The sequence below is a fragment of the Dermacentor silvarum genome, chromosome 1 (genome assembly GCF_013339745.2).
Source record: "Dermacentor silvarum isolate Dsil-2018 chromosome 1, BIME_Dsil_1.4, whole genome shotgun sequence".
NCBI lineage: Eukaryota > Metazoa > Arthropoda > Arachnida > Ixodida > Ixodidae > Dermacentor > Dermacentor silvarum.
The window spans coordinates 242,150,081-242,167,345 of NC_051154.1; the positions used below are offsets into that span (position 1 = coordinate 242,150,081).

General features: G+C 46.1%; 1 protein-coding gene across 1 annotated transcript in view; it reads right to left on the bottom strand.

Moving 5' to 3' along the window:
* LOC119438197 (endothelin-converting enzyme homolog) overlaps positions 1–14,172 on the bottom strand; it is a 34,459-nt gene extending 20,287 nt beyond the window's left edge. The window contains exons 1-3 of the mRNA XM_049660500.1: positions 14,002–14,172; positions 10,764–12,097; positions 6,306–6,536 (exon numbers count right to left, since the gene is read on the bottom strand). Of these exons, the coding sequence (XP_049516457.1) occupies positions 6,306–6,536; positions 10,764–12,097; positions 14,002–14,076 (1,640 nt within the window). The 5' untranslated portion in view covers positions 14,077–14,172. The remainder of the gene's footprint in view (positions 1–6,305; positions 6,537–10,763; positions 12,098–14,001) is intronic.
* Positions 14,173–17,265: the final 3,093 nt, after the last annotated feature.

A 17,265-nucleotide genomic window follows, 5' to 3' on the forward strand; every position in this document is an offset into this window, starting at 1 on the left:
CGAAGGAGTTGAGGAAGCCAATTGTGTTTTTTATTTAAACGCGACGTAATTGTGCAGACGTGAAAGGCTAGAGAAAAGTATTCTAGCTTAATTGCTAGCGGTGGCCTCTTGACAAGCGCCGTCGGTACCGGCAGCGACGGTCAGCTGGTTAGGCCCCTGTACCTATCACCAGCGATCGGTGGTTGTCAGTGGAGCCGACAGCTTAGTGCGGTGTTGGTTCGTGTGCACCGAAGGAGCGTTAGCATTGCAAGAAACAAAACTTTGATCTTTGCTCAACTATGTTTTGCTGCACATGAACCGTATCAGTGCGGCAAACTTTTCGATATGGTGCAGCGCAGAAGCGGCCGTTCGTAATTAAGCTTCCATTTTTCCCCAACCCTTTGTCTAATGTTCTGCAGCTCATCGAATGAATCTGACGCACCAACAACACTTGAAACAGGGCCTTTAAGGTATATTAACTCCTTAACAGAAAAGCTTTCCGCAATATTCTTTTTCTTCTATTATTCTGAAAAGTCGCACTCCTACCTTCACAATCCATCGCGGTTGCATAAGCTCATTGCAATCCTGCTGTGACGTCCAGCTCAGTCCACAGTGTTACTGCGCACGGTTGAGGGTCGCATGACCACCTCGGCTCCGGAGCATTTAGGGCTGGAAGAAAGGACCGATAATCATAGTTGAGATAATATTGTACGAACTATATCGTGATATTTTAAAAAAGTTAGTCCTCATAATTGTATCTGTGTTTTAGTGAAATTGCTGTGTCTGTGTTTGAGAAATCGCTTAGTTGCCTATTGCTCGGACATTACAGAAGGCGATTCTGCTTAAATGACACCCATTAAACTTGCTGCAAAACTTGAGAGATGTGAAATAAAAAATTGTGATTAAATCTGCAACACCTCCAAAATCACAGCCTGTGGGCATTCATTATACGGATCTCGCGGGTGAGCTTAATGAAGGGCGAAGAGTGTCCCACACCATTCACTAATGGCTGTACAAAAAAATAACATTGTCGCAGCCCGAAATGCAACACAGCTGCGAGTGACAGGCATACAAGGTTTCGTAAATAATTAAGATAAGGTAAACAATACACCAGTATGATGCAATGCTGATACAATGGAATGAAGCAAATCCTCGCTTCTAAACTCCGAAAATGCGAGAAAGAGCAACTCAGGACAAAAAAAGGCTGCAGAAAACAACGAATTGCTTACCTATAGGTACTCCAGGCGTCCGTGTACCACTAGGGAATGGCCGCAGAAAACGCACCGACCACAAGCGGTAACTCCCGTCCGGGGCTATCATTACATGGCACTGTATCGCGCGAGAAACTGTTCACAGTGCCAACCATTATGTTCGCAACTTCCGCACTACACACCACGCTCGCCAGGAGTGAGCCTGTTTATAGTTTCAACAAAGCTCATCACCAAGACGAACGTGATCATCCCTCGTAAAGCGAGCTCTAACAAAGCAGCTAGCAAACTCAGCGCAACTTGACAGCGATCTCCCGCCAAAATTCACGCGAGCGCCTGCGGTTGAACTGGGAAAGTGCCGACCGCCAAAACAAAGAAAACCTGCACCCGGCGGTGAAGAGCGCATATATTCGTAATGCGTGATGTAAAACAACCGGGGCGCGTGTTAGCGAGGATTTAAGTGCGTGTTTTGAGTTCCCTCACGATTGGACAATAGCGTCACGCCTCCGGAGATGCGCGGCAAGCATGAAATGGCAGTCCTCACGTTTAGAGGAAAGAGTGTCACGCGCATCTTCTATCAAGTGGTACTAAAAACGTCATCGACGCTTCATTTCCGTGTGCAACACGCCTTAAATGGGCGTTGAGCGTCAGATTACGCGTGGAAGTTTTTTCGGAGTGTACAGGGTATTTCAGCTAACTCGTGTCGAGCCTTAAAAAATCCGCGTGTGCGTGACGAGAGTGCAACCAATATAACCTCCTTGAATTCAACCAACTTAGTATTGTTTACTGTCCTCTTGAGCAACTCATTTCTTAGTTTCTTAGCGTGAGCTTAGGCAACTAATTACCAATAACTATTTAGCAACTCTTAAAATATCGCTTTAATCGCAAAATCTTCAATGAAGACGTTGTCGTGCCTATTGCGATATATCCAAATAACTTATTTTCATGATGATAGCTGCTGCGGTTTGAATTTTTCCGGGCTGTAAAGAAAGCGCGCGATATTTGAAAAAGTGTAATGTTAGCGCGCAGCGACATTAGTGCCCTCAAATGCTACCGACGAATGATCGATGCTGCACGCAGACCAAACGTATGTACAAGCCTTGAGGAACGGAGACCCATCGAATACAATGGTCTTAGAATACAATATATCTCGGAATACCTTTCCCGAGATGTATTGTCTGCTGAAGGAATGAAGCAAATGGAGTCGTGGGATATGCGATAAGTAACGCATGGCAGCGTGTTTGCCGTTGAAAGACAGCGTAAAGAGCGAGGGGTTTTGGCGGTGGACGGCGATGTATATCGGAAACGACGGGTGTGGTCATCGCCTATAATTTTTGCATTGCGGCATATTCAGTGCGCAAGCCTATCCGATCAGCGTACCACATCGATCATTCGTTCGTAGCGTGTTTGAGGGCACTATAATGTCGCTGCGCGCAAGCGCCTATACTACATCTCACAAGTCGTTTGCGCGTGAACGTCGTCGAATGGCTGGGGCGGTGAGCAAACGACGCGGCACAGATGAACACATCTCGACGGGCATTCGGCTTTCGTGTTGGCTAAGGAGTCCCGCAGCCTCCACAGTGCTGCAAATGACTTGTGAGCTGGATTATAGTCACGTGGTACTTTTTCATATCTCGCGTGCTTCCATTGCAGCCCCGAAAAATTGAGACCACAGCAGCTATCATCACAGAAAGAAATTATTTTGATATTTCTCAATACCCGGGGATCTCTAATATAAATCTCCTTTATTGAAGATGTGGCGTTTAAAGCAATACAGTAAAAGTTGAATTAATTGTTGTTAATTACTTACCTAATCTCATACTAATATATACTTTGAGATAATCAAGAGGCCAGGGAACAACACTAAGTTGGCTGCATTCTCGTAAAGCACACGCGGATTTTTTAAGGCTTGACATAGGCAGTTTGCTGAAATATATACCCTGTATAGTGTCGGTGATTCATATAAAAAGCGGCTGTGCATATGTATAATGTATAGCGCCTATTTTGAAATTATTAGTCTTAACGTGGCTACGGGTACCCAGATAATGTCTATACCGAAAGCGGCGTCCATACTGGTACTCTTGTCAACGTCTATACAGTCTTCTGGGAACATGCCCGGGGCTAAGGGTCCTGTACCATGCTTCGCAGCTGTTACACTGTCACAATAATCAAGATATTATTGAAATGTTACGCTCAAATTCACCATGACTTCTGCGAGCACAAGAAACAATGAGCGAAAAGAAGCTGATCCAGAAGTGTGCAGCGTTGTTTTCCAGAGGCCATCGTCGTACAACGCTCAGCAGGGCCACCACATGATTCTTGCATTTGTCGATCCACCACAGTGTATGCCAGCTTGCCGGACACTCGTAGTACATCATGACCGCTCATGATCCCATGACTGCCGTGAGTTTGAAAGTGCTGTAAGGTTTAGCTCGCCGTTCTAGCCTAGCACTTAGTATAGCTAAAGTACATCAATGTATGATATACCCACGCATAGAACAAATTGATCCATTTGGAAGGTTTTTGTAACACCAACAAGAGTTGAGTGACCTATGCAATCTTAACAGAATAACAGGAGATCAAGTAGCAGTCAAAAACCAGTTAACTGTAAAACGAAAAAATTACAGTTCTTCTTGCTCTTATTTTAGTTCTTCACGTTTGGAGCCGAGGCGGTTTGTTTGTCCGATAAACTCTCAGGTTATATGAGTAGCCCTCGAGGATTTTTTTTTTCTGTCATCTGTACACTTACTGAAAAGTGAATTGTTCAGATTCGTAAAACTCACTATTGCTGGACTATGTGTAGTGATCAGGAGCAATTTGCCGACCCCGCAATAATACATTAGTCTTAAAAGAAGGTAAGGCGTGCGGACACGGACACAAGAGAAGAGAAGACAGCACAAACGCATCTGTGTTGTCTGGTTATCTTCTCTTGTGTCTTTTCTGCACGCCTTACCTTCTTTTACGATGCATCTATACCAACTAGCTCAACTTACTATACTTATAAGATACATTAGTCTCTGCAACCATTAACGTCAAAGTAAATTCGAGAATCCCAACTACAACACGTTAAGCTTTAAAAAAAAAAAAGCCAAGACGCGTATGAACATGAAATACGTTGTTTGCGAATTGTATGTTAAAGGCAGCCACCCGCAAAAGACATTGGTATGTCTTTCTTGACGGCAAATAATATAATCACGAATGATTATTTAGCTATCATTGAATGAATACCTTACCAGTCGTTTTCCGATCAATGCGATAGTTTCGGAGCGCCATTTAAAACGTCCATGAGATTAAATTCAGCGCGGCAAGCCACTCTTCTGCATATATTTTTTTTTGTACTTAGCATAAAGCAGCGCAAAAAAAAAAAAAAAGGCGAACCCTCGCACAAAGATCCGCTTGGTGAGGCACGCAAGCCCGGCGGGTTGCAAAGTGCGAAAAAGGAAACAGCCAGCAAACAATTTACTCTTCCGCTTTCAAAAGCAGAGTATTAGTGCTTTTTTAGAGTGATTTTGTATTACAAGTAAGCGACATAATCAGTCATTAGAATTAGATTATTTATCATTATTAATTAGCTCATTAGGCACTAGGCATAAAAGAAACAACTTGTCAATATTACTGCTGACAACATACAACTGTATGGTTTCATCCGCACAGGAGGCCTTGACTTGTATTAAAGCGTTGTGCATGTTTGTTGAACCACCCTGTATATATTTGACAGAATACGAAAGAGAAAGAGAGGCAAACTTATTTTGCTCTACCATCGCCTGGCTACAGTGGAAGACGTCGCTGAAGTGGTTTGTATAGATTAAAACTGCATCCCTTGCACCAACGAAAAGAAGGGGAACCGAAGGGCTGGTGTTCTTGTTAGTTACGACCATATATATGAAGAAGGGTGGTAATTTGGGCTAGTTGTTATTCCATGGCCTAATAAGTTTAAAGCGCAAATGAAGACGGGACGACAAGAAACACAGCCAAGCGCTTACTCCCAACTGAGTATAATGCGGAAACCCGATGATTTTTGTACATGCTGTTAGAAAGGGCAGTATTGCAAGATAAGGGAGAAAACCGCCACGTGTGGAAACAAGACCTTCACCAAACGTGAGGCGTAAGCAGTTAATGACTTATCAAATCACCGCGAACGGCTATCGCACCAGCCGTCACATTCGAAGAAAAGTCACTCTCTAGGAATGTGACGGCTGGTGCGAAGGCGGTTGGCGTGAAGAACAACTTGTCGCCTGTGGGAGCCAAACCGACAAGCGACAACCTTCGCATTACCTTGACATAGTGAGACGATTTTATATAACAAACACTATTTTTCTTCTCGCTGCCGTCGCACATGACGTCTTCAGACAGAAAACTGCGCGAGGCGAATTCATTAAGCAAATCACTTTACAAAGCCGCCGATGAGAGCCCATCTATACGCCATTGTTTCCATGAGCTCCTGCTCCTCCTCTTGTTCTTCTTAATTTTCTTTTTCAACCTATCTTAGGTCCACTGCAGAATGAAGGCCTGTTACTGTTACTGAAGGCCTGGAATGTTACCCCTATCTTTCTACAGCTAACTCCATCCTATGGTATCACATGCCCTAATTGTCTGCCACACCATATCGAGTTTCCTTTCTCTTGGCACCCGTTCTGTTACTGTGATAGGCCACCAGTTATCTGTTCTACGCATTACATATGACGTGTCGAATTCTACACCCTCCTTATCTCACCTAGAATATTAGCTAGAGCCAATTCGCTCTCCAATTCATGTCGCCATTTTCTTGTCTTGGCGCTACACCTATTATAGCTCCTCCTCATTGTTGTTGCTGCGGTGGCGGTGGTCGTCGTTGTTGTCCAAGATGAGCTTAGTACTTGTACAGCGCACTGCTGGAATACTTTTCCTTTGGGCATGTCGGTATAAGCTGCCGTTAATGAGTTTCTTCTCATTATTCGAATTCACTGTGAGGAGTTGGGTCTAGATAAATGCACTAGAGGCACAGCTTCAAAAGGCTCACTACCAATGACGAACTCCTGACCTGACGTATTCGATACCGGTCGATACGCAACTCAAGTCCAAGCAGCACAACTTAGAAAAAAAGCGAAAGAGGAAAGCGCTCTGCCATGATGAACGCACCGGTTCAGCTGGCGGGTCTCGTGCAACGAGGCGAACGTGTACGGGAACACGCGCACCCTGCCGATCTTGTCGATCAACCTCGTCTCGCTCGGCCTGCCTTCTCTGGGGAGAGCTGACACGAAGTCCTTGGTTGCCTGGGTGATGGCCCGGACTATGCTTTGCACCTCTTCCACGTCCTTTTTGTTGACGGCTTCGTGCAGGTACAAGCGCTCCACGGCGAAGGGCATCAGCCTGCGGCACAGAGCGTGCGCTGAACACCGCTGGCAGGCACTATACAGTTGCAAGCTAAACTCAACTGCGATACCACGCTAAACTCGACTGCGTTTATGAGAACGTTTCATCGCCGTGTTGTCAGCATGCGGTGTAGCATTTGGTTCTCGTATCACAAATGTCGAGAACCAGAAAAAAAAATTCAAGGATAATGTATACTAAGGGCTTTTTCGGGCTCTTCTGAATCACGCTGTCTAACAGTCTAAATGTAAACGCAAATTTAGGATGTCATCATTTGTTATGCAAATATATCAGTAAGATACCAACACGGGTTTAGACAAGGTTATTCTACATCTACTCAGCTAATTGAAACCGTTCATGGTTTCGCAGCGCAATTAATAATGGTAACTAAACTGACGCAATTTTCATGAATTTCAGCAAAGCATATGAGAAAGTATTCCCCCCAAAAGTTACCTTATAAATTAAATGAAGTCCTCAAAAATACGGAATTGATAGCCCGGTTGTCAGCATACCTAAGAAATGAACAGCGATGTGTTCCTTACAAAGACCACTCTTCAGAACGACCTTCAGTAGACTTTGGCGTCCCAACGGAATCCATGCTTGGGCTGCTTTTATTTCTCATAGTCATTAATGATGTAGTAACTTATCAATCATCAGCTAAAGTTAAATTGTACCCTGATGATTGTGTTATTTACACGAAGATCAAAAGTACTTCTGACCAACACAAGCTGAATCAGGACTACCAGAAGATTATTGAATCGTGTCAATTGTGGCAAACAGAAATCAATTTCGAAAAGGCTGTTTTTCTGACTATTACTCTGAAACGAAAACCTCTAAAATTCAGCAATTTTGCAAATAATCTGCTTCTTGCTGAAACAAATCACTTTAAAGACTTAGGACATTGGATCAATAGCACCCTTCATTGGACAAAGCACTTCGACCCCGCTACAGCTAACCTAAACCGGAAACTGTTCTTTCTCCGAAGAGCTTTAAATTTATCAACTTCTGCTGTTCGGTTGCTGGCCTATAAAACTGTCGGCGTACCAGTAGTAGGCTATGCTTGTATAGTCTGGGACCCTCTTACTGAAAGCGATAGAGAAAATCAAAGAGAATAAGACAAAATGGAGAAAATAAAAAAAGTCAGTCCGCTTTACATATAACTTCTTTCGACGCTCTTCAATAACAGCTCTTTTGGTCAGGGCTAATTTACCTACCTTGTCCCAGAAGAACAGCTGTTTTCGTCTTCATCTTTTTTACAAGCTAATTAAAAGTACGTACGTACTTTTGCGTGTCTTTCGGTTATTCACACGCACTAATAATTGTAAATACTACAAGGGGTCCCTCACGAGAAGACATGGCCAACAGATGTCCCAATTTTCTGGTTTGTTGCGCACAAGCTACTTGCGATGTACGAAGACACCACAGTTGTAACGCGGTATGCTTTTACGGTCAAATGCTGTGTCCAGGGGATATGACATGACAGCATAGTGCCCGACGTCTCAACATCGTGCTAAACGCGCGACCATTTAGTTTCAGTCTGTTCGTGCCGGCTTTCACGCGTATTTTTTCTGGCGAATCATTTCAAGGTTCTGTTACTTACACTGCGAGACGTGATTGCTTATGAAGCTTGTAAAGCGAACATGGAAGCTATACCAAGTGTTTCTGCGAAGTCCTTAGGTAAATTTCTTTTTAAATCGCCTGTGGCAGATAGCAAAATTCTAGTCCTGGAGCTGGTCTACTCGAACAGGCAGACATAACTTGCACGATAAATTCAAATGCATAATCTATTATGTACAAAAATTCACTAATTAAGTTTTTAACTAATTACCTTACGTCACATATTGCAATTTATAATCACGCTTTGAAGAATCCAGCTCTCACTTTACAGTAGGTTTCAGTTGCGGTTTCCATCGTGCCATCGGGATCGCAGTCGTTACGGCGCCGGGCATTAAAAAAATAATAATAATAATAACCTAAACGCTGTAGTTTGGCCACATATTGACTAAAATCCTGCAAATTATTTCTTTAACAATAGCTTACATACTCCACTGAGATGCAAAACTTGTTACCGTCGGTGATCCGAAACCGTTTCTTTAGACATACGTAAGAATTTGATGGTGCTATGCATGTGAAGCAGTAAGGAAAAACTTTCCCATTTATGCATTTAGTGCAGAAATCTCAGTGTCGCTACATCACTGTGACGTCATAGATTTCAAATCCATTGCCTTGTACTGAGGCCGATTTTGCGCAGAAAAAGAAATGTTTTCGAGACTTTGCCAGCTAGAAATTTTGTGTTCTTTTTAAATTCAACGTATGTCGTCTTTACTAACAGCTAACCATAGACCTGAGGAGACGCTGTCAAATAGCGCGGTGTGGCCTCCGAGCGCCGTTGCAATCTCGGAGGACATAGTGACGGCGATTTGGTGCGGGAACTGCAGTGCAATGCCGCTACGTATCTTTCTTCCGCTTCGTGTTTTTTTTTTTTTTTTTTTTTTTTTCCTGGCTTAGCTATAATATGCAATACGATGCATGCTTGATACAGTGTTCAGTGAATATATTGCACGACGCACAAGATGGAAGGTCGAGAACAACCGGACCCTTGTCCCCGTGTGTTTGTTGCAGGTAGGCACGTGGCACCACCGATGCCACTTTAAACGACACAGCACTTGAGATTTGGGGATCCTCGGGGAGGTTCGCAATCTGGCTCACATTCGTATACGCACGACGCCATTTACTGCCGTTAACATTGGTGGCGCGACGGAAACCACCACTTTCCAACATAAGCCGTCTTTGCATCAGAATACTCGTAGGAAAATAGAAAAACACAAACGCAAACAAATCCCATCATACGAGTTTTCAAACAAGATGGATTCGAATTACAACAAAGCATGCCGGCTTGCAATCACGTGTACAAGAAGGTTGGTACCAAGGTTTCACCACATACGGTTCAGCTAAAGTTTTATGCGAGCTTCTGCGCACGTTTAAAGTTAGGGTTCCTTACTGAATCGGAAATATTGGGTTTCGATTCGATGAGTACAAAGAACTACCTTTTAATTTTCCCTTTACAACCTGACAACACCGCCACCGCGGTAGCTTGGTGGTTATGTCGTTCAGCTGCTAGCTCGACCTCGTGGATTCGATGCTGGCCGCAGGTGCCACATTTCGATGGGGACGAAATGCAGAAACGCTCGTGAACTCGTATTCAGGTCCACGTTAAAGAACCCCAGGTGGTCAAGATTAAGGCAGGAGTCCTACGGCGTGCCTCATAATTGGATCATGGTTTTGGCACATAAAACCCCAGAATATTTTTTTTTCTAACCTGACAACACGTTTAATTTATAAAGTTCCGGCCGCTGTAAATAAAAGGTGAAGCAGTTATAAAAGGACTAAAAAGCACATTCAAATCGGAATTTTTTTTCCCTGCATGTGTAGATATGATAGAAAAAAAAGCAAGTTGCGCAGCATAACCTCAAAACTGGCTTGACGTGAGCTTGACAAAATGGCTATTAAAAAAAGTGAGGTGTGTGGACATTAATCCGTATTTTGCAGAGGATTGCCCATTTGATAACATACGCAACGCAGAATTATAGAGCTGACACCCAAACAAGCATGGTGCAGTCTGACATCCTGTACCCTAAGATGCGGTTCGTTTTGGATACCATGTAGAATATTTTTTTCTGTACCTCATTCAGAAACACACATACAAAAATTAAAACAGTGGTCACTCAGACAAATAGAAAGATTCGTTCTAAGTGTGTTTACGTCTTATGGAAAAAGAACGCACTCGATAGCTTTACGTTTCATTTTGTTGTAATAATGTGAAGCCACCCAATGATATCGCATCTTTTGCTGAGCCAAAAAAATTGTAAAATCAATCCTAAATAAGTAATTCGAATTAAATTCAAAGTCTTTAGTACACGTGTTTATGGTTTTTCTTTTTTTTTTTTTTTTTCGTTGCAAGTACGTCGGATTTCTACCTCATAAACCGTCTACCTTTTCACTTGTTCAACAGTAGCACATCTGCTAGTGAAGATTCTTTTCCATGAGTTTTTTTTTTTTCGCTTATTTGTGGCCCAGAATGACCGGTACCGGCGATAATGGCGGCGGTGCGGCGGTAGGGAAACGTGTGGCCAAAAAGTGTAAGAAGCAAGTAGGATCGTTGGAATATAGGGCGCATTGTTAACTGTTGAGATTTCGATTGATTAAGAAATAAGATATGATACTTACGTGTGGACATCTGCGTAGCACCGCAGCCACATGTCTTTCAGTCCGTGGGTGTAGTTTGGCACAGGCGAGCTGTAGGCGAGTGTGTAAGAAGCCACGCGGCTCAGGTACCACACCACGTACAGGCCAATGTAGGCAGCGGTCTCTTTCCCTTCAAAGGAATCGAAAACTCTTGAAGCCAGAAATTTGAAGTAGCCCTCGTCGAGGATCAAGAATGTCCTCTTCGGAACGTCCAAGAATTCCAACTTCTTTTGCAGGATGGTGGTCAGTGAGTGCCAGAAGCCCGCTTGCGGGTACAGCGTGCTCAGTTCCAGTTCGACGTGGAGTGGGTTAGTGACGGACAGCTCGGCAAACGCCTGGTTCACGCTTTTCACAGCCCTGATAAGAGCGGCGTAAGACATGCCACGTTCGCCGACGATTTCGGCGCAACGTCTGACGTACACGTCGAAATTTTCACCCGGACCATGTTGCTGGAGGTATTCTGAAAAGGAGACGATGTCGTAGTTGGGTGTGACGTGCAGCATGTAGCCGTTCCCAGAGTAAAGGCTGCGGCCGGCGGTCAGCCTGAAGACTGGTGCGATGCCGGCGTTCAAGTTGAACTCCACGATGCTCCGAACGGCGGAGTACTTGGACGTGGTGGGCATCTTGGGAAACGTGAGTCCACCCGCGCTCAGCACGTTTCTGATGGCGTCGATGTCTTCGTTCTTCTGCATGGTCAGCTTTAGGCAGCCACGAAGCAGCATGGCGGCCTTTTGAACGGCGCTTTGGCCCGATCTCGGAACTGGGACCGCAGAAACCCAGCGAATCGCCGCTGTACGCAGCGATTGCTCGACTCGAGCGAAGAAACGGGGGGCGCGGCCGTCCCCGCACGAGTAATTGTAGAAGTCCTGGCAAGGTGCCACGGACGGTACGATGGATTGGTGTACGGCTGTGGCTACGTTGTAGCAGCGCGGCTCCTTGCACTGCACTAGGCAGCGGAAAAGCACGAGGGGCTGAAAAAGCGTGATAAATAGTGTCACGCTTGACACCGATATCATGAACACGCAATATTCGGCCATGCGTTGTCCGCGGACGCTGACACATGTCGCACTCGACGTAGCGACGTTCCGCATCGGAGCGGCGGGGGTTGCAGAGATCGCCACCGGCGCTGCGGCGACGTCGAAGGAAACCGCGCGCTGTGTTCTGCATGCGATCCCCCTCATCGACGTGGAGCGACGTGGTCCCGCTGGACTGTCGGTTGACGCGAGACGGTAGCTGTGGATCAGCGGGTCGCCAGACAGCCTGATGGAGCTCCTCTCCTGGCTGCTTCCGTCGTGCGCCCGGCAGGAGCCCGATGCCTGAAGCCGAATGGAAATGCGAGGCACTCGCTGTGACGGCGAAAAGCTGCTCCAAGCACGGGGCTGGCTCAGGAACTAAACTTGTACTGGGCTTCAAAGCTGACGAGAGCTACAGGCTAGTTGGTGCGAATGACGGTGCGGATGACGGGACAAGTAATATGAATAGAACAGGACAGTTGACGGACACTGCGTCTGTCTGTATCACTTCTCCCGATGTTTGCGCTGTTCGCCAAGTTTCAGCTCAAGTGAGAAATCTCCGCTCTAACGGATTCGGAACCTCAAACATAAATTTCTAGTCAACTGGGCATGTTGGTTTACTATCATATGATAAGTATAAGGCTGGCCATACGACACATTCATACAACTGTCGGTGCCATTCTTCTCTCTCTGTCTATTTCACGAATCTTTACTCATTTGATGACGCCTCCGTAGGGATACCGTTGCGACACGTTTAGGTAATTAAACCGCAAGAATGGTACCAGCATTAAAATGTTTTTTGTATGTGTTCCGCGAATACGTCCGGTGTTAGGCTTCTATTACTAATAAACTTCATCGCATGATGATGCCATGCGCTCGCACTTGTCACAGACTTATCCGCCCTGTTGTTTAACGAGTATAACTCCACGACGTCAATCCCCCCCCCAAGGCCCCATGGGTGTGCAACATGCTACGTGTGACCTCCTACGATGTTTCATCAAATGTAAAGGACAAGACTAAACGTTTTATCAGAAACATTGAGGGCATGACTAAACGCGCTGATTCATTTAGACTAATTATTCGCGTCATTTGTCACATTAAGAAGCAGCGCTTGAGTATGTGAATATGGTAAGTTTACAACATACACAACTTCGGTGTGAGCGAAATGCAGAACTGTTCTGTACTTAGATTTAGGTGCACGTTAAAAAATTCCAGGTGGTCAAAATTAGTCGCAACTCCACACCAGGGCGTGCTCCATCATCAGACCATGGTTTTCGCGCGTAATACCTTCAACTTTATTATTATTTTCTTTATTTGGTACCTTCACTATTTTCTTGATCGTGATTAGTAGAGGCTCACTCCTGCGAATGACGCATGAACGTCGTCGTGAATTGGAGCCCATGCTATCGGTGCCTTCGTTTGCACGAACACGACGTGAGCGAGCTGAGACAGAAGTCAGGTTGCGGCAGCCCTGATCCGAAGCGCTTTCATGAACTCGTTTCCATTGGGTGGAGATTCTCACGGCAACTTACGTCGAGGCAAGATAACAAAGCGTGCGAACATCGCATACGAGTTTTTGCTGTATGATTACGAGCCACCAACCCGACCCGTCAGAGTTTACATGCACGTTGCAAGCGGGTCAGGCCAACGCCTCCTAGATAGCAAGCCTGTGCGTTCTGCTTTATGACGTCATGCTACTTGGACGGAAACTTCCATTGTCAAGCCTGACGTGATTAAAGTGGTGACGTCAAAATCACCGCGGCTTACTCGGGAACATAGCATTAGATTCTATCGCAGTAGGGCAATACAGCATCACGTCATGGATCGAAGTGCACAGGCCTCGTGCTATCTAGGGGGCGTTGGTCAGGCTGAGCCAACCTACCTTGTGTAACCGAGCTGGCTCAGCCGGACTCGACGCTCGTCTAGCCAGACTAGCCGTCTGCTAGACGGCTAGCGCTTGTATGAGCGCGACAAGCAAATCTGTACCCAACAAGGCGATCTGACCCCCTTCTGTCGGATTCACGTTGGTTCCGATCAGGATATGCACGGCACTACCACGCTCACTTAATTGCAACGCCTACGTGCCAATTAGTCATCTCACTAATTAATTTCACTGATTAATAGATGTGTTCCTTTTTATTTATTTTTTCGAAGCTCGTGAGCCTTAATGAAATCGTGTAATGCCGTGCCTAGGGAACTCGACCCACCTCTGGTGCCGACATGAAGCTGTTGATGACCGGACTGACCAAGCTGTCACGTCGGTCTTCTTGACGGATGCTCATGACCAGGCCCGCTGTCAGCAGTCTTCACGGGAAGCCCTTCGTAGCGAGATGGTGTTTCAGCATCTGGGCGGCTGCCTGCTGCCGTTAGGCCGTAGACGCCGGATGATCACTGGCTCGTGAATCAGTGATGACACCAACGATGGGAATGATGTTTTCTTCTTCCTCCAGTTAACTCCCATGCCCGCAGCCGCGCGTTTCACTGCAGGGTATTGTCCAATAAACCAAAGGAGTCAAGTCATTTAGAAAGAGTAAAAGAGAAGGCGATAAAAATTTATTATTGCGATTAGCATTATTAGGGTACTTCACTGACTTTCCGGTGTCTATGGATTGAACCGTTTTCCTTTCAGGCCAACTTAGGTCACCTGAAACTGGGGCGCGAGTGAGGTCTCGCTGGTGGAGCCACTGTAGCACAGATAAAAGCAACGCAAAGAATACAAGACCGACCACCAATGGTTTCGCCAAGTATCAGCCAACCAGCCCAAGAATGAGTTATTTTGATTCCTCGTTTCCCGTGGACGGAGAGCTCACTACGTAGCACGCTTCCTGGCACTGGGTATGCGCCAGGTGGCACGGAGAACAACATCCGGGACATCTGGAAATCAGCGCGGGAACCTGGTTCGAACGCGGGGAGCAAGCTGAGGCGCAGCTTCGTCGTCGTCGCCCTTGCGAGGACGGCTCGCCATATGTCCCAATGCGTATGTGCCGCTCTTCATAATCATCATGATGTATGAAACACATCACCGTGTCGGATTGGGACGGCAGAAGAACATGTCCTGTAGCGTAGGCGAAATGATGTGGTAGCGAGCCCACAGCTGATGCTCTGTGTGGATATCGCTAGCAGTGGCCGCAACAGTCGCGTAGCCATTCGGAAATCGCACACATGTGCAATAAATGGTGGTGTCACTATCGCCTAACTAACCAGCACCGAACGTGATAGGTCACTGAGTTTATCTAAGTTGCTTTCTCGTTTGCAGAAGCAACACTTATGGGTTGTAACACAAATAGTGTTACATAGTTCGTGGGTGGCATCATCATCATCATGCCGCCATGCCAGAATAAAAAGTTGGAGGTCGCAACAAGATTAGTGTGTTTGGGTAGCTTAGCCATATGCTTGCCCGAGGCTGCCGTCCGAAAAACGTTGGCAAGTGTCGCCGTTTTCATTTTCCTGGTCACGGTCACCGTCGTCAGATCCGCTCTTGCCGTCATCGTCCGACCAGTTATTGTAAAGCACTTGAGCCTTTTCTTGGAGTTGTCCTTTCTAACATCTTTTTTTCACCGACAATACAAAGAAAAATTATGGTTGATCCCTCTTTCATAGGAATCGGTAGAACACGAAAGTGAAACGTGTCTTCACGGAAGCTGTTGCATTTTTGCTTCGTGGACTCACGGTCCGCTGCTGCGAAAGCGCACTATTTGAGGGTCGGCGACCATGTTGCAGGTTTGCTTAGCGCGCGGCGTCCTATTGGCAAGAGCCGTCCTGCTGGCGAGTGGCTACGGCGAAGGTGCGAGCATTCTGACCCGGCTCCGCAGTGGATAGGGCTGCCAGTCGAGCTGCGACACGCTCAGCGAAAGGAATGCGAGTGGCAGAGTACGCACCGTGGGCGGCGAACGCTATAAGGCGTTCTGCTTCACGCTGGAGTGTCTCTCGCCGGAGCAAAGCGAGATTCGCCCGGCGACGTCGTTGCCTTTCTACGCGGCTTAGCGCAGCAGTTGTCTTAGGTGGTGCCATCGCAAGCGAAGCAGTAGGCGATGCACTGCTGATGCACGTTGAAGCCGCAATCCGTAGGCGACGAGGCACCATAGGCTAATCCGACGCGAAAGCCAAACCACAGAACTTCTATATGGCGAAACCATGTGCGGTAACTGCCTACACGGGCCACATACTATGGCGTTGCAATCGTTCAGCCACCATGGGAATGATGGGAAGTACATGGATTTGTCTGATCTTCGTGCTTGTGGATTTAAACGTTCTCGTGACTTTGTTTATTGCGCTTCATATGCCTTCATTTCGTAAATTTCTGTGCAATGTATACTTTTCGAAGTGCAGAAGACGCTGCAAACACGCACAATCGCTACTAAGTACAATGGTTCAGCTTGGCGAGGTGATCAAATCGAAACTCGCCAAACGTCTCAATGCACTGGCTTACCCGTGATAAATTCATAAGGGCTTTTTATGTCGCGTGTCGAGGCGATCGTCCGTGGCGTAATGGTTTCAACATCGGGCTTCTCTTCCAGAGTTTCTGTGTTTGAATCCTGCCTTTGAACAATATTAATAATGTTTTTTTATTGTATGATTATTTATTATAGAATTATTGCATGAAAATAGGCACGAGGCTATACTTGGTTGTTTATTCTAAGGCTACACCGCGTTGGACCCTCCGCTGTCCTGTGACTACCGAAGCGCTCCTTGTCGGCGCTCGTTAGTGTCACAATGCAGTGCTTCGCTTCACCGCTTCTAGATGGTGACTGTTACATCCGTTGCCGGAAATCAGTCCTGAAACCTGGGATAAAACACTTTCGTGTTAAAAACTCTGGAGCCAGTTCTTCTTCCTAATTAAGAAAATGATTGCAGCAGACGTTACGTAAAGAATCATTTGTTTTCGCACAGGCGCGTGTCATTCGATTTCATCGCTTAGAGAGAAAGCTCTCATACAAGAAGCAGGGCACACATCATCGTGTATCCATGCCAGAATATGAAGTTGGAGGCCACACCAAGATACTCACGGCAAACAATGCTCGCAAGTGTTAAAAGTGATCAAAGTTCAGCATGATAACGATCTCGCCTATACTTCGCACCGATATGTCTTAAGAAAGACTGAACCATAGTGTGAGTTTTCAACGCGCAAAGGAATTGGGAGAAGCTTTCTTGACCTGAAAACTTATTGAGCCGAACTTAATGCACGTGAGGAACACGCCACTTGTATACGCCTTATGGTTGAAGAAGTTGCGGTCACTGACTAAGTCAAAGTGAGAGAGAGGGAGAGAATGAACTTTATGAAAAGGATGGCTCAGTGGCCTAAGCAGGGGTAAGGGTCAATGGCGGGGTTCACAATGAAAAAAAGAGTGCACATTCATAACCTCCCGGTCAAGCCGGAATCGCGCACAATCTCCCGTAAAGAGTTGATAGTTCGCCGGGCATTGGCATGTGGGTGTGGTGTGGTCCATGCCAGACGGTTTATACAACCTTAC